Source organism: Sardina pilchardus, chromosome 3 (genome assembly GCF_963854185.1).
Source record: "Sardina pilchardus chromosome 3, fSarPil1.1, whole genome shotgun sequence".
Classification (NCBI taxonomy): Eukaryota; Metazoa; Chordata; class Actinopteri; order Clupeiformes; family Clupeidae; genus Sardina; species Sardina pilchardus.
In genome coordinates, this window is record NC_084996.1 from 3763252 (window position 1) to 3788992 (window position 25741).

Consider the following 25741-nt stretch of genomic DNA (forward strand, 5'->3'; position numbering starts at 1 on the left):
ACAAACACAAATTCAATCACAATACTGCTGAAACCTGAAGCGAGCCATTGCACTCACTCACATTCAGTGTACACTAAGTGTGCTTAATGGCAGCAACATAAATACTACATGTCACATTTATGGCCATGTGACAGCCTGCCTTTCCGTGGTGACCCGTTTTGAAAGGCCTGTTGACTGTTTGAAGTGCCTGAAGGTGTTGAAAATCTAAAAACTAAAATGAGAGTCACAATCAATGGGAGTCCTACAGACTCTTGCATATGGCTTGGCACAGGCTAATATACATGGGTATGAGGCAGCAGGCAAGGCAAGACCCCAATACACATGAGGAAAACTACCCTGTGCATCGATCATTACAGAAACACTGACTCTATACACTAACAACATGTATGCCAACATTAACTAAAGATGGAAACTACATAGAATTAAAAAATAGAATGCAACACTTTACATTTAGACATGTATCTCACATACAACACACATCAGGAAAACCACACTGGGCATCAATCTTAAAAATACACTAACTCTACTTGCTAACAGAAAATATGTGTGAACTTTAGGCCTATATAACTACCGGTATGTGACCTTCAAAAATAGAACGCAACACCTAAAATTTAGACATATCCTCTCGGTCACATTTTCCGCACGCATGGTGAACACACATAACAGTATCACTGCGAACCACAAACCATAAGTGCAAGAGAAGCAGCAGGGTATTTTTTTACTGAACTCTTTACCTGTGCATTATTCTGCATATATCACTAAGGAACTCTAACACTTAAGATTTTAAAAACTTAAATCTTGCTCTTGATAAGTCATGTCAATGATGTTTTATCTGGTATGTGTCTGTGGCATGCCAAACCCCTTCCTGTGTCAGTCCAAAGAGATTAGACACATCCTTTTGACAGGGACTTTTCACGCATTAGCACTTACACAGCCATTACACAGGAAACATAAGGGTGGCTACTCAGCTCATCCTGGCCCTCCAGCCAAACACAACTGAGCATCAAATTACCTCCCATAAAATAATAGTGCGACCTGAGAAACACGCAGTTCTCTATGGAAGTAAAGGACAAAGGCTGTTCTAGATGAAAAAATAATCTAATCTAAAAGTCACGCAGGACACACCGCACAGGACACAGACTGCTTATAATCCTTTAAATAAAAAAATAATAGAACTTAAGCATCAGCATCTATTTGACTCTTCACCGTCTATTGTGTACAAAGACATAACTGACTGATTATAGCCGTCAATTCATTCTAACTTCCCTCCCAGTACATCAGGTTGGGTTGTATTGGTACTTCATTAAGTATCAGGTTTAACAGGGGTATATTTGACATTTGAACTGTCCATTGACATGCCATGCCTTTGGCTTACGATACACGTCATGTTGATCATGCCATTAAGTGTTCATGAGTGTGTGTGCATTCCAGAGAGCGTTTACAAAATTAGACTGCAAAGCCTTTCACTGTTTTATTTGATCAGGTGATGCGTCCCTGTGTAATCCAATCTGTCTTTTGTATGTGACAGAATTTGATTTTCCGAACGTGCGCGGGCGAGGCATTCAGAAAAAGAGATTACAATACACGGGTGCAGCCGGTAAGCTGATCGCTGGGCTTTATGAAATGCTCCGGCCTGGCCTGTGGCCTGCCAGAAGTAGGTCTGTAATTGGCGTCCGGTGGGAGGCAGTCAGAGCATCCCCGTAGGAATGGCCGACGCGAGCGCCGAGTCCCGGCTTACTCGGTCAGCCGTATGCAGACCCCTCTCCTCCCTCCTCCCGCCTTACCCCCAGCACACAGACATACACATGCAGACACACATACATACACACACACACACACACACACACACTGCCTGCCTGCCCCACCCTCCTCCGTCGGCATCTTTGCCTCGTGGCCCAGTGGTCTCTGTCTCTGCAGCTGACCTATATCCGTCTGCTCAGGGCGTAATCTCTTGTTCCCAGCATTCATAGCACACTTCCTCCAGCACATAGCCCCCATGCCTGTCTGTCCCCACTCCTGCCTGAGCACCACATCACAGCTTTATTCATTTCACTATCTGTGTGTGGGGCTAACTGAACTATCTATCTCTCTATCTATCTATCTATCTATCTATCTATATGTCTGTCTATCTATCTATCTATGTGTCTGTCTGTATGTCTATGATATAGACTCTATGTATGCATGCATGCATGCATGTATGTATGTATCTATTTATCTATATATCTATCTATCTATGTGTCTGTCTGTATATCTATCTACAATATCTATCTGTAAGTCTGCCTGTCTATCTATCTGTCACACTCATGACTTAGTAGGCTCTGCAGTGCTGGTCTCTAGGGACCCTGTTCACCACCCCCTCAGCACATATTTTCAGCAGAGCAGCACTTTAAATATTTCAGAGGAGCACTGCGCTTCGGTGCTGAGTGGCTGTTGCAGAGTCAGTAGGGCAGTATAGGATGGGCTGGCTGCAAAGCTGCTAGAATGTGCACACCCTTGTAATGATGGATTAAACAGGACACTCCTCCCTCCCTCTCCTCCTAGTCTTAGGGAAAGAATGAGGGAGAGAAAAGGAGAGGGGGAGAAGAGAAAGGGAGAGAGAAGGGGAAAGAGATATGTAAAAGGAGAGCAAGAGAGAGAGTGAAAGAGAGAGAGAGACTCTTTTTTGGCTCCGAGCCTTGCTGGTTTTGGCCCAGGGCTGGCCAAGGCAGGCTTTCCTGTCGGCATGACAATGGCATGGGTGAGGAGCCGAGGGGAGGGGACGAGCGAGGAGGGAAGGGGGGAGCAAACGCTCTAACAGACAAGGGCCCCAGAAAAAAAACAACACCCTGACCTCTCACCCCGCTGCTGTGAGGGGCGGGGGGGAGGCTGTTCCACTGGCGAGGCCTCCCCAGCGGTTTCAGTCCCTGGCTCTTTGTTCAGCGCCAGAGGCCCTGGAAGAGGGCCATCGCCGAGCGGGGAGCACGGTGGAGCTCCAGCACCACACGCCTGGCCTCCATCTGAAGTCTCTCTCTTGCTCGCTTTTCTCCCCCCCCCTCTCTCTCTCTCTCTCTCTCTCTCTCTCTCTGTTTTCTTCTGTCTTCAGCGCTCATGCTGTATATATCCTATTTCCAGCTCAAACATCACTCAGCTCTGATGGAAGCTAATCGTGGCCGACGATCAAAATGTGAATTTGAATTGGTCAGGAAATAGAGCCGCAGTGAAAGATTTAACGCCGCAGTAAAATGGGCTAGTGGGTTTTCCCCGTCTCCTTCCCCCCTCTGTGTCGTGTCCGTCAGTCAGTCCACACCTTTTGAACATCTGGCGAAAGTGTTAACTGAACATCACATCAAAAAAACACACGCATACCAAACTTAACAAGGAGGAGAACACCGTTCTTTCAGAAATCATACTGAGTACTACACAGACACTGCAGTTGGGGTTGTGAACTATATATGCCACAGTGTTTTGAGAGAGAAGTTAAATAAAAGCAGTTTGCTTGTCTTTCATTCTCTTAATACTGGAGTAAGATGAGATGTTTCTATTTTTACTAACTTTTTGATCTGATTTATATACTTTGGCACATGAAAAAAAAGGAATTAATAAAGAAAAACTCTTTCAAGATTTCAAAAGCAGCTTTGATCACTTACAAGTGGAAATAACGAAGATGCTGTTTTTCATGATTGTTTTCCTAACAACAGGAAACTGAAGGAAATGGAAGCAAATGTTGCTCTTCTAAAGATGGTTGGCCTCTCCACAGGCTCTTCCTGTCAGCCTCCTGTGGTGAATAAGAAACAGCCAATAGCTGACCTATACTGGTCAACAACAGCAGGTAAAATCTGGAGCACCGTGGAAACTGTGAGGTGAAAGTCGGTCAGCTGTCCAATGCGTGAGTATGCGTGAGCCTGAGTGTGTTTTCCAGGCACACGCAGAGAGAGAGAGGGAGAGATGATGCAACTGTGAGTTTGTGTGAGTTAACCAGGTTGATGTGGCGAGTTTGGGATTTGTCTGCAGCCACACATCTGGTCGGCAAGCCTCTTTCTTTTAATCATTTCATGCTGGCGGTGCAGGCCAAGCAGCGCTTGTAAGGAGATTTAGAAACAAAGTACTAATTCCCAACGATGGAGAGAGTTCCTATTCGAATTTAACTACTAATCTGTTGCTGGTCTCGGGCCAAGGATGCGTCCCTCCCGCCACCTACCAGCTATAGGCCCCCCTTTGAGAGAGACTGCAATTCCAAGAGTCACTGACAAAAAGCTGGAGGACATGGTAACAATTATTAACTTTACAGGAGAAGATAAATCTACTAAGTCCTCCTTCAAGAGCGTAGCGTCACATTTCAATAGCTGTTGATGCAGCATATTGTTTTACAGTAGAACTACACGACAGTACAGTGAGCTGACCTACAAAGGGAGTGCGTTATATAGGTCAATCAGTGAGCCCACCCCGACACAGACAACACGCTCTGTCAGCCTGGCTCTGTGGGATCCAGCCATGCAGCAGACAGCCAGTCAGCTGAAAAGATATGAAGTCTGTGGATGAGAGATGCCAGCCAGAGAGGAGAAACGGCGGTTGTCAGAAGGGAGGGCACTTTCTAAGTTGCTGGAGGAGCACCGATGATGCAGTCAGGCGGCTTCCGTAAATAGAAAACGTTAATATTTTATATGAATGGGCATGGAGGTGGGGGGATATGTGGCCGCTCCACTTGCAGTCACTGGGTCCCTCCTCTCTCAGTAGGAGCCAGAGGTATGAGAGGAAGTAGGCCTGGCACATATGTCTTGCTCAAATAGGGGTAAGTGGGTTTCATTTAGTAGGTCAAACAGGTCCAACAACATCAAAAGCTCAGCTTAACTCTCCACCAAATAACATGTCAGCAAAGCAGAAACAAACACTAAATCTAGATGAGTTTTCTCTCTCTCTCTCTCTCTCTCTGATTCTCTCCGTGTAGTAGAGCATACCTCTTACACACACAGTGGCTGAGGGCAGTGAGACATAAATGTTTACAGTCTATTACTGACAATTACCATCAGCCACGAAGAGGGGGGTCACAGGAACTGGCACAGGGAGCGGGGGATGGGCGTCGCTGAACGAGCCGTTGTCATATTTATTCCCATGCACACACACCCACGGAGGAAGAGCTGGGGCTCCCGGTGAGAGAGAGAGAGACAGGATGTGAATCATGAAGCCCAAAGGCTGTCTGAGGATAGCTTCATGGCTCACCTCAGCTGTTTGGAGGGGGGGTGGGGTGGGTGACGGTGGGGTGGTTGAAACCAAGCTTAATGGTCTTTGACCTGGAATAGATCACTGTCACGTGAAGTTGCGTTGTCATGCATGTAGTCAATTAGTTCAAGCTCGTAACTATTACTGTATTGTTAATGGGCTGTAATGGCCAGGGGGGCGCAGAGTTATTTTGGAAGAGGGACTGTAAAGTTGTTGTGTTCGCCCTGCCGTAAACAAGATGTCGGCATTATGAAGCATTAGTCATGGCTGCCTCTGCCATGAAGACAAGCCCTGGGATTGTTCTCACTGCTGCTGCTGCCGCTGTTGCTGCTGCTGAGGCGCTGGAGTGGTGGTGGGGGGGCCGCCTCTGCTTCTCTGGGTCTTGCCCGGCCCACATCGCTGCAGCCTGATTGGCTGAGGCGGTGAGGTGTGTGGGGTGAGTTGAGGCAGGATTGGGGGAGGGGAGGGGAGGTTGGGAGCGGGGGCGGGGGGGGGGGGGGGGGGGGGGGGGGTTCTGGCGGCGGCTGCTGCATCTACTCAGACAGCGTCTAGCTGCTGATTGGCTGGCCTGACGCAGTGCTGCGGCAGCTCGAGTCAGCCATGGACACGCATGACACTGCATCTCCCGCTCCGCACATCGACACACACTCAGAACAGTGTCAGGAGATAGAGACAGGCAGATAAGTCAATCAATAGAAAGGTAGTGAGGGAAAAAAGATAACGAGAGGGTAAGTGAGGAAGAGAGAGAGAGGGAATGAGAAATTAAAAGATTGTCATTGGTTAATCTGCACTTGAGCCGCCATGGCTAACTGTGAGAGGATTTGAATGTCACTGGAAGTGTGAAGACACACATACACAGACACGCACACAAACACACGTCTGCTCTTTCCTTTAGCCATCTGGAGTGTGACAGGGTCAGTGACACCTCAGACCAGCGTGGCACAGCATCGAAACCACATGACCCTCAACAGGAAGCCTGTTTAGCTATAGGCCAGCCAAGATCACACCATCACAACCATATTTGATAAGATAACATTTTTTTTTTACAAATATTTCTTTAAATACTAGTTCACTGAGGTGGTGGCTTGCTATGTTGTTAAAAAAAATACTGTGGAAGACTCCTCTACAGAAATGTAGAAATTCCATGGAGACCATATTAAAAAGCCATAATTATCATATTTTAAATATATTGAATATGTCGAGTATATGCAAATGCCTTCCAGGAATCAGTGTCTCTAATGCAAATATTGGAATTATTTTGGGGAGGGGAAAGAAAGATGAAAGGCGGTTTCATTTGATCTGTTCGCCTCATGTATGCAGCAGAGCCGGTGATTTTTCGCACGGGAGATAGAATGCCATCACCATGGCAACTACTGTAGCTTTGCAGGGTGTGAACAAAGATAGCCCCTCTCTCTCTCTCTCCCTCCCTCCCTCTCTTACTCCCCTCTTCCCTTCTTCGCTCCCTTCCTTGAGCTCAGATAATGCAGATGGATGGAACTAGGTCTCCAATAGCTGTCTCTGGGAAGGGAAAATGAATACAGTATTAAACTAAAACGAGTCGCAACTAAATGTATCGTTCGCCACATAATCTCTTCGCTTGTCAATATGTACATCTTCAACAAATGATGGCACTGTTGTCTGCATTCACGACTGATGATTAAAATGGCGCATGGCTGTAGTGTGAGAATGTATCCCATATCCACTGCACAACAAATGCACTATCATTTCCAACAAAAGAGCTAACCATCTGGAATGGGAGATAGCTGTGTGCAGACAAGGGTGAGCTGAATTATAATAGACTGTGAACTGGAGATTGCCTCTCTCACACACCACAAACACGCAGGCATAAACACACACAAAACACTCTTTAAAACACACTTGCACATGGACACACACACGCTCTTTCACACACCACCGCCCTTGCATAAGCTGTCTCCAGGATCTGGCTATGATACTAAGCGACCTGCAATTACGCCCCTGTACATTTTCAGAGTTTACCTCAAGCATAGTTATTCCAACTGTAGCTGTGCCAAGAGTCCCAGCACATCAGGGCCTCATCTGGGATTGTGAGCTCTAGTAGGCTACTAAACACACATGGGGAGAGAATTCAAGAGTTAGAGGAAATTCCCCTGGAATGACTTGGTGCAAGCCTTGTTGTCCTTAATCCCCCAAACACTATCTCTCTGTTAACACTACACCATTCCACTGCATACTGTAGATGCCGAGCCCCCTGGGGGGTCCACTTGGATGGAATAGGGCAGTTAAGGGTCATACTGATTGGATTCCTCAATTAGTCTGTATCTGATTGTCTTGTTTACATGATAATTGTCACCATGAAAGAAAAAGTAAGTAGATTACCTTTTTGGGATTTTGGTAAACAAAGACAACCATTTGTTCCTATAGACAAAGGCAAATTAATGTAATTGTCACTTCATAAAGGCAATACACTCCCAAACAGGGCCGGTTCTAGCTTACTATATTTGGGTGGGAGAGCAAATGTTACACAAAAAAATCAAGTAGTAACTTGTAGATTGCTCACACACACAATACACTCCCTCTCATACCAACCTCAAGTTTCATGAGAACTTTGTTCGTCAGTTTCATGAGAACCTTAATCATCCAATCATACATGGATGGGACCGGTTATGTGGTTGCCCCTGCTACGTTGCTCAATCTGGGCATGCATTGACGAGACTTGTCCCTAGACATCCACTTGACATGTTAAGTTGTGACTTTTTGAGTGCATCTCTGATACAGTATTAAGGCCATGAGATGTAACAGGCAGGTCAGCATACAGTAGGCTAGTTGTTGTTTGCAGGTTAAGGCTTATGGAAAAGCTTTTGCTCTCAAACACTGTCCACATTGTCAGTTTATTGATGAAGGGATAGATTACAATACACAGCAAAGTTATATCATCTTCTTTTAACAGGTATATTTTAGTGTTTTTCTTTTTAGTATTACTTTCAAAATACAAAAAAATGCAGTATTTTATTTTGATGCATGGTGTGGCTCATGTATTTTGTAGTTTATTTTTTGATACACTTAAAATTAAGGTATTTTATATTTTATTTTAAAATACATTTTGATGTATTTTTTGCCCATCCCTGCCGTTAGAGCAGCCCAGACAGCTACAGTACTACACTCTGGGGGCATCTATAAATGCCCTTTGTTCAATACTGCACTGTGGCTACCTGGCTGCAGCATCTCGAGCTAGCACCGGTTGTTTTAGTATTTTTACTTGTACCGACTGTACTCATTGACTATGAGAAACTGAGATCTATGTGAAAAAGGGGCAGATTTTCCTTTAAGGCATCAGGAGGGGGTTTACTTAACACGCATAGGCAGACAGCTATGTACCAGCTTGCTACATTACACTAAACACCAACTCATCTACATTCAGGCTGGGTTTTCGGTTGCACACTGCACAGATGCACTACTGAAAAAAAAAAATCTCGACTTTGTTTGGGTGGGAAGGACACAATGTTTGGGTGGGCTTAGCCCACTCTGGTCCCTGCCTGGAGCCGGCCCTGCTCTTAAATATAAGACTTAACTTCCTGAGTCTGACTGATATTTCAGAAACTGTGGATGGTAAGGATTCTACACCTAAAAATACCAAGAGTATCAGTAAGAGACGGTTTAAGCAAGCAAGGCATTAAACTCAGGTTTCAAGGGATGTGTGTGCCCGTGTGTCATGCCAATATCATTTGGCGTGAGTCACTGTTTATTTGACTCTGTCTTCCTGAACTTCTGATCTGCATGTTCAAACTATGAATAGATCTTTGTGAGGACAAACACACTCAGTCCTAGCTGTTTCCTCATCCTCTCCAGTGGCAAGGAAAGTGGGGCTCATCTACAAGTCAAAAAGCACTTAAGCATCAATGTTCAACAACTGAAATTGTGTGTTATGAAAATAGAGAATCAGCGTGGATTACTGTAATTACAAGTTTCTGTCTGAATGCCCTATATTTTCAGTCATACATCAGAACTGATTTATTGTGCTACAGCATTAACATATAGCCTACTCAAATCGATACAATATTCGTCTGCGTTCGTTGGTGAATAAACTGAACAGTGTTTAGGGCTATCGTGAGGTTTAACATTAATTGGCATTTGAATATAGGGCTATGATGACTGAGGTTTTTGAGATTCACTTCTACATTGGGGGCGGGGCGGTCCGCCTGACATCATTCATCTGTATAAAAGCAGCAGCTGTGGCTTCAAGCTCGCGCTGAGAGAGGCTTCAGAACAGGGCGCGCACGCTCCCCCCAAACAAAGAGACCACTCGGGCATTATTCCATCCACCGTGCGAGAGCAGAAACATCCACCCTTTCCACTCCAACGAAGCCTAACGAGCATCCTCTCTTCCACCAAAACAAATCACCATGACGGCAAACGGAACCAGTGACATGCTCAAAATCCAGTTTGGGCTCATCAATTGTGGGAACAAGTATCTCACGGCCGAGACATTCGGGTTCAAGATCAATGCCTCAGCGACCAGCATGAAGAAGAAACAGATTTGGACACTGGAGCAGAACGGTGATGACTCCAACATTTTCTTTCTGAAAAGCCACCTCGGACGGTACATTGCAGCAGACAAAGATGGCAACGTCACAGGTGAAAGTGAGACCCCGAGTCCTGATTGTGGGTTTGTGATCACTGCACATGATGATGGGCGCTGGTCCCTGCAGTCCGAGCCCCACAAGCGTTATCTGGGGGGCACCGAAGACAGAATTACCTGCTTTGCTCAAACCATCTCCATTGCCGAAAAATGGAGTGTCCACATTGCTATGCATCCCCAGGTCAACATCTTCAGCTTGACGAGGAAGAGGTACGCACACCTGAGCTCCAAACAAGACGAGATTGCCATTGACAGAGATGTTCCTTGGGGCGTCGATTCCCTGATCACCTTGGTGTTCCAGGAGCAGAGGTACCACCTGCAGACATCCGATAACCGTTTCCTGAAGAACGATGGCAGCCTGTCGCTAAAGCCTGACAAGACGACTGGATACACGCTGGAGTTCAGGTCTGGGAAGGTGGCGTTCAGAGACTGTGGTGGTAAATACCTCGCTCCCTCTGGTCCCAGTGGAACCATGAAGTCCGGCAAGAGCTCCAAGGTTGGGAAAGACGAGCTTTTTGTCCTGGAGCAGAGTCATCCTCAAGTGGTGCTTACTGCGGGCAATGACAGGAACGTATCTACAAGACAAGGTAGGCTAAGTACTTTCCACACGCATTATCAAAGTGTGGGCATAAATTGAGTGGCTGACAGTGAGACTAGCAAATCACAGTTTGTGTTTAGCTTCAGCTGTAATTGATTTACTGACATGGGTGTAAAACGAAAGACTGCTAATACAACTACCATCAGCTCATTTAAGCCATAAACCATGTACAACCTTTAATTTAAAAAATATATTTATATATAGCCTATATGCCAGTAGACATATGCAGCTCAGACTCATATGCATACACCCATCCTTTTCTGTCTGTGGTTCCTGTGTGGCCATGGGTGGATCTGCTGCATTTGTAATTATTGCCAGGCATAAAATGGCACTCCACACGACTAAAAGGCATTCTAAGCCATTCAAGTATGTGAACCCCATCATTTCACAGATGTTGAGGAGAACCATTTTGAAGCAGAAAGAGTATTGGAGGGGGGGAAGCTAGTCTCCATTTTGAATTGCATTGTGACACAATTCATTGAAATGGTTCCCTTCCCTCCCTGAACAGAACCTTATGTTGTAGGCTACAAATCACCTGAATATCATAAAACTTTGATTTATACGTGTGACCAGCGAGATATGCAGTAACACATAACTGTGAATTTAATTTCTAGGCTGCATGCCGGCTACTATCGCCCCATTGTGAAGTTGCCGGCATCTTGCAATTGAATTATGAGTGAATCAGGCCATTACTGTAAAGTCCCAAGAGAATGGATCAGAAAACAATAATGTGTGCAAGAATGTAACACTGGCTTGTATTAGATTTGAAACAAATCCATCATTTTAAGTGGCAAAACATTTCTCTACTGCCTTGCCCTGTAATGTACCCCATCAATCTCTATTTAAAAGGCAGAAAAGACCCCTAAGGTTACCTGGCACTCATCACTGCAGACTTTTGACCTTCTTCTGGCATTAGGGATGTTTTGACCAGAATAAGTGTCTATTTCAAAGTACTAGAGCACTGCCGCTGGTGTGTGGGTTTGCTTTTCTTGACTCCTTTTTTTCCCAGTCTTTTTTTTTCCTGTGCGATACACTGCAGTGCTTCAGACAAAGATGCTGAAACCTCATCCCTGGCTGACATGCAGGGGGTGTGCAGGGCTTTTCTGTGCCAGTGTGCTGGATGGATGCCAAGAGGCTGGTGGTGGTGGTGACCGTGACACGTGGTCCCTCTCTCTGCAGGTCTGAGTAAAGAGGGGGAGAAGAGCGATTCACTCGCGTGCAGCGGCCTTTGTTTTTTCTTTTCAGCTGGGCTTTCACTTGTATTCATGTTTGTGATTTTGAGAAAACGCTTGTGCCCCACAGGCTTCTGCGGTGAATTTGCTTATTGGTTCAGAGTAAGGCATATGCCATCAGCATTGTGTTTTTATTTTGGAAGGGGGGGGGGGGGCATCTGGCTGGGGTGATATAATCAGTATTTCACAAGATAATCTCTGCCCCTCCCCTTCTAGTATTGTGATCAACCCCACACGATGTTTTGTCCAAATATGGCCTAATCACCAGACGTATGCAATCACATTAGGATAAATCTGGTCCAATACGGTCTGTGTTTTTCCCTCTGAAACACTCAACAGCAAATTGAATTCAGTGGTTTTGCCGAATGAGAGATTTGTTTTTCACCCCCCACCCTCCATCTTTGAACCATGTGCTTGGATTGTTGTGGAGCATTTTGTAGGGTCGAGTGAATGGCCTGAGATTGTGCTGGGTGGTGATGAAAGAGACGGGCGAGAGAGGGAGAGGGAGAGAGAGGGGAGGCCGGGGGAGACTGGGGGGGGGGGGGGGGGGGGCAGGCCTGCGGAGGGTGGCGTGGTTGAAGGAGAACAAAGGCAGAGTGATCTGTCCTCGCCTCCTCCTCGCGCTGCACCCCAGCTGCTTCGCTCAGCAGCCTCCACAGCACAGCTCCCCGAACAATGGGGGCCTCGCCGGCCAGAGGAGGTGGGGAGAGAGAGAGAGAGAGAGAGAGAGAGAGGGAGGCAGGCAGGCAGGGAGGCAGGAAGGCAGGCTGACGACTCTCCTCTCTCTCTCTCTCTCACACACAAACCACATGGAGAGGGAAAGCCCCTGCATTCTGTAGGCATTAATAACGTGCTCAAGACCAGAGTCTCCAGTGGCTTCTCTCACCCAATTTATCAGTCTGGCTGGAGGATTAGGATTTGAGGGGTTTTTTATGCTGATGGCTGTCCCCTTATCTGCCCGCCCCCCCACCCCCACCCCGGCTTGTTTTTGGGGGGCTCTTCCTTGCCAATTGCCAGTCAAGGTTTGTTGGCCATTCCTCAAGCTCAGCAAGGGTTTAAACAGATAGCTGTCTCCCTTTTATGTTTTCTCTGGTCTGGAGCCCTGTGGAGGCCATATTCATGACCCGCATACCCTGCTGCCCCACTGCCATCCTTCAATGAGAATAGACTTGCGTATTCGTGTTGTCACTTTTTTTTAACTTGCTTTGTATTCGGATTCCATTTGAATTCACATTGAAATTATGCAGGGATGCATGCACTGCAGCATATAAAAGCACCTACTACTGCTGTCTGCTGGCCACCAGTTTCACACCAAGATCATTGCACCTTCACACTGTGCAGTTGAAGCAATGTAGTGCAACATCCACAGCCCTGATGTCTGTACAAATGCCCCCAGGAGAAAATGAGTTGATGTGGGGGAGGGGGAGAATTGATGTGTGTGGGTGTATGTTTCCTGGTTAGACAGTGAGGCTGCTGGTGGCTTGAAAAAGCTAAAAGTGCTGGGTGAAGATGCAATGGACTGAGAAGTGATCACTTTTTTTCTCTCTTCTCTGAGCCCTCTTCTCTTGCTTGGCCTCTTTCCCTCTCAGGTCCAGGATTGATTTAAAGCTGGCTCTAAACCCTCTTAGTCATTCTCCCCTGCAGATTGACCGTTTGGGAGCATGTGTTTCTCATCTTGGTCATTTATTTTCCTTGCTCATTCATCCTCTGCATATTTCTGCAGAAACTCAATCTCTGCTCTACAGAGAGAGCCCTGGCTCTGGCATGGTAATTCTTAACCATTGCGTGTTGGGCTTGGGCCGTTTTAAGAGCCAGGAAAAGTACATACATGAAATCAGTCACAGCGGTGCAGATTAGTAGAGCAGTGTGTGAGATTGTGAATGATTAAGACTAGCAAAAAAAGGCTCTTTTTCCCCTCTTTTATTCTTTTCTTTTTTCCAGTTAATAGTTTTAGTGGAGTGCATCGTGTCTGGATATTTGAGCTCCTGGGGATGTTGTTATTGAGGAAAGGGATAACATTAGGATATTTGACATCCATTTGCTGTGGGAAAGTATGAAAAGAGTCTTTGTACTGTCCGCCTGACATCATACGCTAGATATACTGTTGTGTAGTGGGCAGTATATGGACATGAATGGGTGATTCATTGGCAGTTAGGTCTTTCTATGCCTGCATTATCTACCATAACCGCTGCCACCCACCCCATTATGGGGTCTTAACTTGATTTCATAGTAAACAACTGGACCTCTGGTGTTTTGCCGTATCTGGCAGTGGACCCTTTTTGTTGTCAACCTAAATGAAACGGATGTAGCTTTATGAACCCCCTCAGGCCCAAATGTTTTCCATGAAATGTCCCATTGAGCATCCTGGCATGTGTGTGATGGTCCACAATTCCTGAGGAGATTACCTCCCCGTGGTGTTGGCAGGGTGTGTGTGTGTGTGTGTGCGTCCATGGCAAAAGGAGTTGAGCGCCACTGGCACTTTACGCGACCCGTGCAGCCAGTTGAGACCGGAGGTCGAAGCTGCTCTAATCTAGGCTCTTGCCATCTCCCTTGCTTGTTTAAAGACTTATTTTGCTCAATTAGAGTCGCTAAGGCAGATCAAAGACTACATTCCTTTCCCCCGCCGGCATTTGTCAAATAAGCAGGATTTCAGAGTAATCCCAGCGATGACCGTAAAGCCCACACTGTGTCTTCTCCTCTCGCTTCCCTGCCAGGCATGGATCTGTCTGCCAACCAGGACGAGGAGGGCGACCAGGAGACCTTTCAGATGGAGATCAGCAAGGACACCAAGAAGTGTGCTTTCAGGACCTGCACTGGGAAGTACTGGACCCTCACCGCCAACGGTGGCCTCCAGTGCACAGCCTCCACCAAGTGAGTCAGGAGCCGTTAAATCTTTATTCCACGCTCAAAACTATCCAATCACTGAACTGTATATAAATGCATTGCTCCCTACAGTAAAACTTTGGGAAGCATAAATAAGAATGACTTGCATTGCTGGTCCATTTCTCCAAATGTGAAGCCCTTTGCAGACGTTGTTATTTGTTAGCTAGCTAAGGAAATGATTTATTCATTAGAGCTTAAAGACAGCTGTTTGCATGTTCTTCAGCTCCAGTTCTTCAGCTTCTTAAAAGCTCCAGCCTATATTTTGTGACTCTTGGCAAGCTTCTCATCACCATTTTGTGTGCAGGACCGCAAATTGCTATTTCGACATCGAATGGCGTGAGAAGAGAATTACTCTCCGTGCTGCCAATGGAAAATATGTTGCAGCCAAGAAGAATGGGCAGTTGGCAGCCACTATCGACGCCGCAGGTGAGAGAAGAGGTCCTAGTTGCAATTAGTGCTGAGAGATTTAAGGTGAACTTGGTCTCTACATCTAGAAATGATTAATGCACGGCTGTGGTGGAAGTATCCTCACTGCTAGATTAATAGACCCCATTAGGACATGGTGCGTTCTGTTGATTGGAGTCCCTCTTTGGACGGCGCTCAACATATCCGTTTACTTCGCCAGGAGAGACTGAGGAGTTCCTCATGAAGCTCATCAACCGGCCAATCATTGTCCTGCGTGGGGAGCATGGCTTCATCGGCTGCAGGAAGGTTACCGGGACCCTGGACTCCAACCGCTCCTCCTACGATGTCTTTGGACTGGAGTTTCGGGATGGCGCCTACAGCCTCCAAGGTTTGTATTGGCTTATGTACATCTCTGATGAATGGGCTGCTTCTTTAATGGCCACCATTTTGTGCCACTAGTTTAGACTCTATTTGGTTCCTTTTGTGGTTGGTCTTTGGCTGGTTCTCCTATAATCCATGGCAAAATAGGGCACAGTGCAAGCCAAAGTCATGGTTTTCTTTCCACATTTGATGAATTATTGAGGGGAGGAGGGCAACTAATGGCTAAATGCAGGGACTAAAGTCGATATAATTATTTTTTTCTTCTAGATTCCACTGGAAAATATTGGATGGTGGGGAGTGAGACTTCGGTGGTCAGCAGCAGTGACACCCCTGTTGACTTCCTGTTAGAGTTCTGCGATTACAACAAGGTGGCCCTCAAGGCCATGGCTGAGGGCAAGTACCTGCGGGGCGATCACGCCGGCGTTCTGAAGGCCAACGCTGACGACTTGGACAGTTCCACCATGTGGGAGTACTAGAAGCACTTAAATTAACCACTGTGGCTTTTGTGTTTTGGTTTGTTTTTTGCATAATTTCCCTTCTGGTCTTTTTTTTTTTTTTTTTGCATTTTTTAAAAAAAACAAAAACTTTTTTTTTTTTCTCTCAAAGAACGTGCACACAGAGGGTTTGATTGGTGGAGAAGTGATGCTGAGGGTTTACCTGGCACTGCTCTCAGTGAGACCTCGTAAAAGGACTGGTTTCATTTCAAGATGGAGGCCCAACATGTATTCCAGCGTCCCTGGGATGAGTCTGCTCTGCCAAATTCAGATTTGACTGTCTGAAGCCCATGAAATTCTCACAGAGCTGTCCGTTAGTCAGCCTGCTTTGATCAAAAGCCAAAAAAAATCTCCCAGCGCTAGTCTCCCGATGTGCCAGTTGTTCACTTTCTCAGTGTTCAGCATCTAAATTGGGTGGGAGGGAGGGAGCGGGGCGGGGCGGGGCACAGTGTTCAAAACTGCTGCTTAACAAGAGGTTGTCGCCTCTCATTTTGTATCTCTGTATCATGCATTTCCCAATACATTTAGATGAAATGGAAGCACCAGGTTCTGATCCTGGATCTGTTGTAGTTTGATGGGGTGATGGCTCAGAGTAAAAGAGTGTGATCCAGCAGAGGTGCTCCACAAGGCTGAGCACACACTCTCCGCCATATGTACAGTGTATGCTGAGAAGCTGATATTCAAGAAAAGGGAGAATACATTACCCACAATCCTATTCCATAACCTCATCTCACCGGGAGGCCTATAGTTTAAAGTAGTGTCTGTATATAGCACAGTAGTTTCAAAAGATGCCTTCTCTCCCTCTACCCGTCCTGATGCCAATCCTTGTTGTACGACCCCTCCCCATGGTCCAGATCTGTTCGCACATGCCCAGATCGTGCCAGACTGGCCAGATACAGTGGTAACTGTTTGAATGTTTGTAGAAAAATGTGATATTTTTTTTTCTGTCTTCGCCATTAATTGATCTAGATAATGAAGTTAATCTCCCAAAACCACTGGAAGTGAGGATGTATGAAGAATGGTCTACATGCTGACCGTCTTAAACTTTGTTCTGATTGGGAGACGGAAATGTGCTAATATCTAATTAAGAATGAACTGGATGTTATTGTTTGTGCCATTATAGCTATTGTTGATTAAGAGAGGGGGGGGGAAAGTAAAGCAAACTGGAACATCTCTCAAAAAACCTTCTCAATGACTTGAGAACATGAGCAGAATGCGTAAGTGTTCCAAAAGAACCCTGCAACAAACTAAGTGGAAGTCACCCTACCATTATGTGCTGTGTAAGTTGTGGGTGTCCCATTACTCGTACTCTTCCGAAGTTATGTTGTTGCAGGTTCAACACAATATTTATGGTTCATCAAAAAGAAGCCCACCATCCCTCGCGACCCACACCATGGAGGTCATGAAGGAGTGGCGTGTATGTGTCTCACTACACACACATTATTTTTTTTTAACGGCATGTGTCTACCTGGAATGTGCACTTCATTCACTTGAAATAATCTCAGAACCTTTTTATTCCTGTTTTCTCAAAAGGCACAGACCATTATCATGGTTTCAATTGCATTATCGTTACTCGCTGTTATCCAAGTTGTAAATAGTAATCCTTTGGAGGGGAAAAAAAAGAGAAAAACAAGGCAAACTGATTAATCATCTCAACTTGCGTGACCGCATACCACTACCGTCCACTGCAGGGCGAGAAAGCTGATTGTTCGGTCTCAGCTTATGAAGTCAATCGTTCACAACTGGAAACAAAAGGAGGTCTCATCTTTTCCCACCCTCACAGCTGGTGAGGGTACGTTAGTGTACTGCATGACAAACAAGGGCCCAGCACTGCCTTAGTTTTCACTAATCAGCAAAACTAACCTCATGGGTGCCACGACTGCAAAAAAAATAAAAATAATAATGATTAAGCACCCCCAAGATTCCACACAAGTCGTTGACAACTGGTGCTTATCTCTTTTTTACAAATGCCATCATTATACCATTACAGAAAATGCAGCAGTAATCTAAATGTGATTACTGCCTGCTTAGAGCTTTATCTGAGCACAAGACTGATTTATTAATAACCTGCAATTTGAATAATGGAAGGAAATCAATAAGGATGCGAGATTTCTGTTTTATTGTTGTTCTTTGGAAAGAAGGGTATGATGATGATTGTGCCTATGTATACAGTATGGTCATTAACCATTCCACATCTCTACTTTGTAAAAGTATTTCCTTATTTTTTTCTATTATTTTGATATTGTGGTCATTTTTTCCTTGTGCCATGGATACAACTGAGATTCAATATGAAATAAAGTAAAACATTTGAATATGAATTGGAGTGGACAAGTTCTTGGGTCTTTTGTGGTATTGATTGCGTTGACATTCACTAATTCACACGTTTCATTAAATATTCTTTGCATTCGTGTGGCGGGGAGGCCATTGAAACTGTCCCGATTTACTCCCAACTCCAATTTTAAGACCAATGATGGATGCCTTTGTTTTTAATTGAATTTAAGGTCTTTATTAAATGTGCTTAATATAATTTAATAACATAATCCCTAATCCTATATACACACATATCCATGCAAAACCTTTATCCTGTATAGGACTTTAAAGATCATCACACAGCCTTTTGTTGTGCCTCCTGGGCTTGAAGCTTTTCCCTTCTGCTGATGACTTTGAGGAGATGGAGGAGCCTGAACTCCTCGGAGCCGTGACTCAACCCGTTCAGCGTTTACTTTGGAACTCGATCTGCTCCCCACATGACATGGCTTCCAAACTGCCTTTTTCCCTCCTCTTCTCCTCGGGCAGAAATTGCTTGCCGAGTCCTCCGGTGTTTCTGACTGGCTGGCCTGGTCTGAGGGTGCCCAGGCTCATGAATGAGCCCTTTGTCTCTTGGCTTGGATGTTGCTCTTACCGCAGCCATTTGCATGATGGGGCTCGCCCTCCCACATCTGTTAAAGAAAATCAAGAAATGGACCACACCACGGTCATAGCTAAATTAAGCACTTAAGGAAATAAACATTTTGTTCTAGGAGATCAACTCTTGACTGCAGATGTTGTTTGGGTTTTTGTTTTTTTTTGCAAGTACAGTGACAGCAAGAACAGCTAATACTGTGTACTCTCATTTGTTCTCATGTCTCAGGTCATGTGTGTGTGTGTGTGTGTGTGTGTGACTAACATGCATACCTCCTACTGCAGGCGGTATCTTCCCCACAGAAAGTTTAGGTTACGCCGAGGCTGACCCATAGGACCTAGCTGGGCCAGGCCTAGCGTGACGAAGGCCAAGACAGCAGCTGTGAGGAGAATGGGATGAACTTATCCACACCACCAGGCCCCCACGCACCCTCCACCCCCACCACTCCCCTGGCTCCTTCGCGGTCTCGGCCTTCTCTCCACCCCCCACCCCCCACCCCCCCTTGTGAGCACTCTAATGCAATAAGGCCACCAGAACGGCTCCCTAATCCACTTTGCACTGCATCCAAAAACAGGCCGGGGGGAAAGATGTCAGCTGGGTTAATTGTGGATGGTCCCAGAGGTCTGTAGCTTGTCCTAACAGACGCATCCATCACTGGTCGACAGGCATGTTCCTATGAGGAGCTACAGTATGCATGACATCCCAAAACTCTTCTGCAATCCATTGCGTGACACTGCTTCGAAAGAATTTGGAGGGGTTTTTTGCCTCACATTCAAGCTGGGTGTGTTGAAACTATCTTGAACATATTTTATTCTGCTGAAATTTGTTTTTGAGGTTCCCGAGAGAACTCGTGACTGATTTGAAAACGGTTGTCCTTTACCCACGACAAGAAATAACAGTAATGATTACGGACCGATAATCAGACACTTACTAGACAAGAAGATGTTGCAGCATGTGAAAGGTACAACATACTGACTCCAACAACTGTGGCCATTTGGGTCTGCATTGTTGGAATCTTGGATTGCAGTTGGCATGACAACCAGCCCTGTGAAGACTAAGGGGTGACTCCTGGGGGATCAGGGGCAGGCAGCTAATGCAGATGGCAAGATTTGGGAGACAAAACATCACAGATAACAGGATTTAGGTAATGGTAGCTGTTCTCAAAAAGCAGTCGCCTCAATCCTGTGCATTCATCAACTGTAGCAGGCAATGATTTAGTCTGTAGCAGGCAACGGTTTAGTCTCAGCGGCCCAAAGGGTAAGCAATTTGCCTAATTTGTGCAACACAGCAAGGCATTCAAGTGTGTTAGAGCTATCCAAATGAAAGGAGGAAAAGCATGTCATGGGAAAAAAAATAAAACACAAGTTTTCCCCATGAGAACCTAACATTTCCTCAGATAGCTCAAGCTGACTTTACCATTGAGACAGTCACATAGATGTTCTAACAGGGTGGGTTCAGGGTAAGATTTTGAAATAATAAACATTATAATGTAAAACGGTGACAAGCCAGAGGTCATGATATTGAGCTGAGGGCCGAGTAAACACAGTGAAATAGCAGGGAACGATGAATAACTACATGATAACATTGAGATGTGTGACCGGAATTCAAAGGGCCATTGATTTCCCCATAAATGTAGCATTCACAACATGCTATAAATTGCTATGGGCAGTAGGAGTAACAAAGGCCCCCCTGTATGTCCACAAACAGAGACACACATATCTCCATCTAGACAAAACATCCTACGCTACGTAAATAAAGGCCGCTGGCAAGCACGGCGCCTTATTTCAACAACTCCCTTGTCAATGATCTCACAAGATTAATAAAGCGCCCGGTCTCTCCATAACTCCAGTTGGTCACTCACAGGCAGAATCCTCAGCTGTCACTTGCGGTCACCTTTGACCTCTCAGAGGAAGCAGCACACACATCCTGTCCCGTCACGGTTGAACGGCCGCTCTCCTCACCCCGAGGCGAGACGAGCGGAGATGATGACACTCTTATGACTTGCTCCGAGAGGGGTGGGTCACCCTGGGGGCGGCCATTAAGTCTCCATCACCTCATGAGTGCTGGCCAGCTTAACAGCTAAGGAGATGAGAGACCAGAGAGGGGGGAGCATGATTCAGCCAACACCACATGGGGTGATTACATCAATGGGTCATGTGATACCAGAAAGCATGCATCCCAAATCGGTCTATTTTTGTAACCCAATGGATCTCTAAATAAGTGTGCCTTATTTGATTTTTGGGAAATCATCACACAGTTTTAAGTATAAAGAGCTATCTGACAGCGCCTCTGCATTGTCTGGGTAAGGGTGTGGTATGAAGACACTTAGCAGTACTTGGCATCAGGTTGAGTGAAATAGTGCCAGAAGTAATCTATCTGATGCGTTCACAGGGTACGTCACACGAAACCTGACAAATGCCTTCATGCCCTTAACATTTCATCACTTACAGCAAGCCAGGATGGCAGATTCTTGTCAACTAAAATCATGGCACTCTCAGGTGAAGGATCGCCCACCCTTACCTTGTCTGAAAACTGAATTACATGCATCACTGTCGGGAAGTTATGAGAAAAGTTGCCGACACAAGTGATAAAAGATTCAATATAATTTGGACATGTTCCACAAGGAGAATTTCATTATCAAGTGTTGAAGTTGAAGAACACTTTAAAACGTCAGGAAAATGTGTGCCTGTATGAAAGTAGGTTACAGCAACATTAGTGAAACGTACCTTTTCAAATGCTGCTGTAAAAAATTGTACATTCAATGCTTGTGTGATACAGGAAATGCATAGCCTGGTGGTTTCCCCCATCAGACCAGGATGTTTAGCTAGCAGCTTATATCCCTCCGTCCTCACCTCCACACACAATGGCCCTTTTAAAGCTGAACTCTGGCGTCACCCCATTGTCCTATGGCACAGTACACTCCAGGTGACACTGCAGCACAACCTCAAAACAGATCTTAGCACCTTTCACCTTTCACCTTTCCCATGCTATCATGGTATAGACTTAGGGTGCTATATACAGTAGTTCATTTGATGTACCCTTCAAAATGGTTTAAAGAACCATTTAGGGGTGCCATAAACGTGAAGCATGCAATAGAACCATTTTTGGTTCTATATAGCACCTTTTTTTAGTCTGGCATGTAAATTCCATGTTCCTCCGTTGCCTCTTTCACATCTACCTTACATAAACCAGTTCAAATATGACTATTGCTGAACTGTTAACATCTCATTGTTTGGTTATAAATACGAACGGCCAGAAATGCACTGCTCGGCAGACAGGAGTCCACACTGACCTTTCCCGTCTTGACTCAGAAGAGCAAACAGAAACAATGGAGTGTTTTACAATGAGCCGCTGGAGTGTTTGTGTTATGCTTATATAACTTCACTTGAAATCCCACCGGAGGTGGATGGAATGTCAGTCACTAACCCCAGTGACGCTGCAGCGCGGCGAGCTCCTGCCAAAGCCCACTGTGTGAAGGACCAGACCCCACAGCCCATGCAAGAACGCACTGCACAAGAGGAGGAGGGCAGTGTTGGACGTAAAGATACAAGCGCGACATCTTGTTTTCAATCAAACCGCATCTCTTTCTCTCTTACCATTCCCATGTGCTGTGACTGTGACTCCCCAGTGAACATCAATGGGACCTTGAAATTGGCAGGGGTGAACTAACAGACTGGTTGGCCCTAATACAGTAGACACAGCATCTGCACCTCTTCAATCCTGCTCAACATTTTTACTAAACTAGTCCAGTGTGGGACTGAGATAAAAAGATGCTAATTTTAACCCCACGTGTGTGTGTGTGTGTGTGTGTGTGTGTGTGTGTGTGTGTGTGTGTATGTGTATGTGTGGTGGTAGTGGAGGTGTAATTACGTGTTGGTGCTACACAAGAGTGCTCACAACATCCTTTCATCAGTGATCTGTGCGTGGGGTTGTGTAGGTTTGTGTAGGGTTGCGTAGGGTTGCGTGGGGGTGTATTTAGGCGCCGCCGCCTCTTGTGGGCCAGATCCAGTTACAGAGGCCTCGACTGGGAGGCCAGGCTGTGAGTAAGCTGCTGGGGTCATAGCCTCATCCCCACCTTCCCGACCTACTGGCTCCATCTGCTAACAAATACGGGTTAAAAGTGTGAAACGAGGACATGTTCATGCTGTTTACCCCACAGACTGTATATACAGTCTATGGTTCACCCAGTCACTTGAGGACCAAAGAAAGGTGAAGATAAGGTAGCAGAACATTTGGGGTATAACTAGAAAAGCACTCCAAGAGTGCAGACCTCCGCCAAGCGAAAACATAACTGCTTCCTGGATCCAGACGGTAATACGGATCACTCCCAAAATTTCGTCAAAATCCATCCATAACTTTTTGAGTTATCTTGCAAACAGACAGACAGACAGACAGACCAACAGACAGACCAACCCTGAAGAAAACATAACCTCCTTGGCAAAGGTAATAAAAAGGGCTAATAGAAAACAGTTGGGCACCTCTTCATTGCATGACCTCAAAATACCTGACTGAGAAGGTTTAACCTCTCTTTGTTAGCTTACTGATTGAAATTGTACGTGCTGCTTTAGAGGGACCAAGGAGAACTTGACAGACTTCCTTTCTTTCCAAAGCATCTGTTTTTGTAATTGTCGCTATTGAAATGTAAAGCACGCCGTTAGCCTGCGTGTACCATAAGGTCTTACAGCAGTCCTCCATAATTCTGCTTCAGTAGCCTCCCCCTCCTCCCTCTCCAGCCATCGACGTCGTCTCCAACACGCTCACACCTGCACTGTCTAGCTTAGCATTTCCCCTCATCCATAGGGAAAGCATTTTCATGTAGTTGTGAAATGGAAAGAATGAGGGGAACGTTATGTCCTCCAAGAGGGAAAAGCATTAGAGTCATGTTACAGAACGAGAACAATAACGCTTGAGCTCTCACAGACGATAATGAACTTACAACACTCGGGGAAAACAAGCAAAGACGGGAGGGGAAAGAAAAAAAAAATCCTTGCTGGCACCAACTGGAGACAACTGTCCTCACATTAATAGGACCCGCCAACGCTGTTTGGGTCAAGAGCCAACTTCGGCCTAAATGCCTTCACCATGGTGCATGGAGACCCTGCATAGGCCAAGCTGGCCGTGGACAAAAGCCCAGCAGAGGGGCCTGGTGCCAGGGAAGGGAGGGTGACCAGAGGCCGGGGGCTGTGGTGGAGGAAGGAGGATGGGCTCAGTAAACAGCGGGCGTCCTTTCTCTCAGGGCCTGTGCGTGAGAGTCCGGGCCCAGCAGGGTGCCCAAGGCATGGGGCAGACAGCCACGCAAAGGCAGCAGGCGGCTCCATTCAGCTGGGCACGGAGGTGGTAGTGGGGTGGTGGTGTGTTTGGGAAGGGGGGGTGGGGGGGTTGCTGTAAAAAAAAAAAATCATCCAACCCACCCAATCCCTCCCTATCCCAAATGAATGAGAGGGCGGCTGTAGTGGATCTGCAGAGTTACTCAGCCACGCCTTCTGGGCATCAGAAAGAGACCCTACTCACAGCCGTCCGTGACTAAAAGCACCTAAAGGCACGAGCTGGAGCCGCCGCCCATTGATCAATTGCCGATCAGCAGCGTTTTAGAGCCTTAGTTATTGACCTGTGCCATGTATAGCCAGTAGCCACCCCACTCTGCAGCAGAGGGGTCAGCAGACCGCAGCAGGAGTCTGGGGCAGCACAGCCTCATGTTTCAGAGCCGCACCATCACCCATCTCTCACACACACACACACACACACACACACACACAGCCTGACTCCTGCCTTTGATTCCTGAGTGCAGGAGAGAGTGGGCGTCCACACACACACACACACACACACACACACACACACACACACACGATAGGAGTGGGGAGTTTGGGGAGATCCCAGATCTCAACCGTTTTACATACAAGAGTTTTGAATTATAACTGTTTGAGGCAGCTGTGAATCTCCAGCTCCAGAATCTCCAACATTTTCCTTTTTTGTGGGGACTGGAGGCACATGAGGTGGCAAACGTTTTGGGGAAACAGAACAATGACTGTGACTCTAAAACCCATTATGAACAATGTAAATCTTATAAATGGGTACCATACTGTAATTATGTGCATGCAAGAAAATGTTACAGACAATGGGTAGTAAGAATTATTAAGTACTACTGATCTGTAAGTATTGTAGTAGTAACAGCATTCTTACATACAGTCTGTGTCTGCACACGGTCATCTGGCTACTTGATGATCTAAACACACTTTCATAGACCATACAAGCATGCATTTCATATTTAAATTCAGCAGCCTGACTGAGCAGTGTGCTCCAATTCATCTTTGTGTAAACTGTGATCTCCTGTTACTTCATGCTATTTTAGACCTCTATGACACTGATGAAACAGTACAAGCGCATCTCCTAGGTACTTGGAAAGCAACCACTTAAAGATGCATTTCTGGTCTTCAGTAAGATTCCATCCCCCATCCCCTTTCCCAACTCCATTCACTTGCGCTGTTGTGAAAGAATCCTCCGAGTCAGCCATTTTGCTCTGTGGCGCTGCCTCTGTTGTTTACGGCACTCTGAGCGATGATAAACAGACGCAGCATTCAAACCAGACCGCGGAAATGTCACCACAACAATCACAAAACCAGCCCTGGGATGAGAACGCTGCAGTGCCTCTTTGAACAGTGAAAGGGAAGGAAAAAGGCATTTCAATAAAAATGCACAACTTGCGCTGGGAGGTAAGTTAAGATAGTGACGGTACTAGGCTAAATATGGCCCATTTTCTGCGCTGTGAAGAGCAGACAGCACATCATGGTGTCTGGTTTCTCAAACTTGAGGCACTTGTTCTGCTCCAGATACAAAACGCATCCTCTTTCTTTTCTCTTATTTGAGCAGTGTGCTGGAAACAAGGCTTCTGGGCCATACAGTCCCCACCACATCCTAGGGACACGCGTGTCTAGACAACTCAGACCGCCACCAGACAAACATAATAACGATCATACTGGCAATCATAACATTAGAGAGCTTTTCAATTCCCAATGACATAATCAAAAATCAGAC

At 46.0% G+C, this 25741-nt stretch overlaps 1 protein-coding gene across 1 annotated transcript; it reads left to right on the top strand.

Moving 5' to 3' along the window:
- Positions 1–9415: 9415 nt before the first annotated feature.
- Positions 9416–18125, top strand: fscn1a (fascin actin-bundling protein 1a). The gene is made up of 5 exons (XM_062531395.1): positions 9416–10401; positions 14359–14515; positions 14832–14953; positions 15153–15320; positions 15581–18125. Exons 1-5 carry the CDS (start codon positions 9579–9581, stop codon positions 15787–15789), a joined length of 1479 nt encoding a protein of 492 aa, XP_062387379.1. The 5' UTR covers positions 9416–9578; the 3' UTR covers positions 15790–18125.
- The last annotated feature ends 7616 nt before the right edge of the window (positions 18126–25741 follow it).

Excerpts from the sequence above, each read along its gene's own strand:
- fscn1a (XM_062531395.1), top strand. The coding sequence starts at position 9,579 with ATGACGGCAAACGGAACCAGTGACATGCTCAAAATCCAGTTTGGGCTC. Across the intron at positions 10,402-14,358 it reads GAACGTATCTACAAGACAAG|GCATGGATCTGTCTGCCAAC; the intron begins GTAGGCTAAGTA and ends CTTCCCTGCCAG. Across the intron at positions 14,954-15,152 it reads AGCCACTATCGACGCCGCAG|GAGAGACTGAGGAGTTCCTC; the intron begins GTGAGAGAAGAG and ends TTACTTCGCCAG.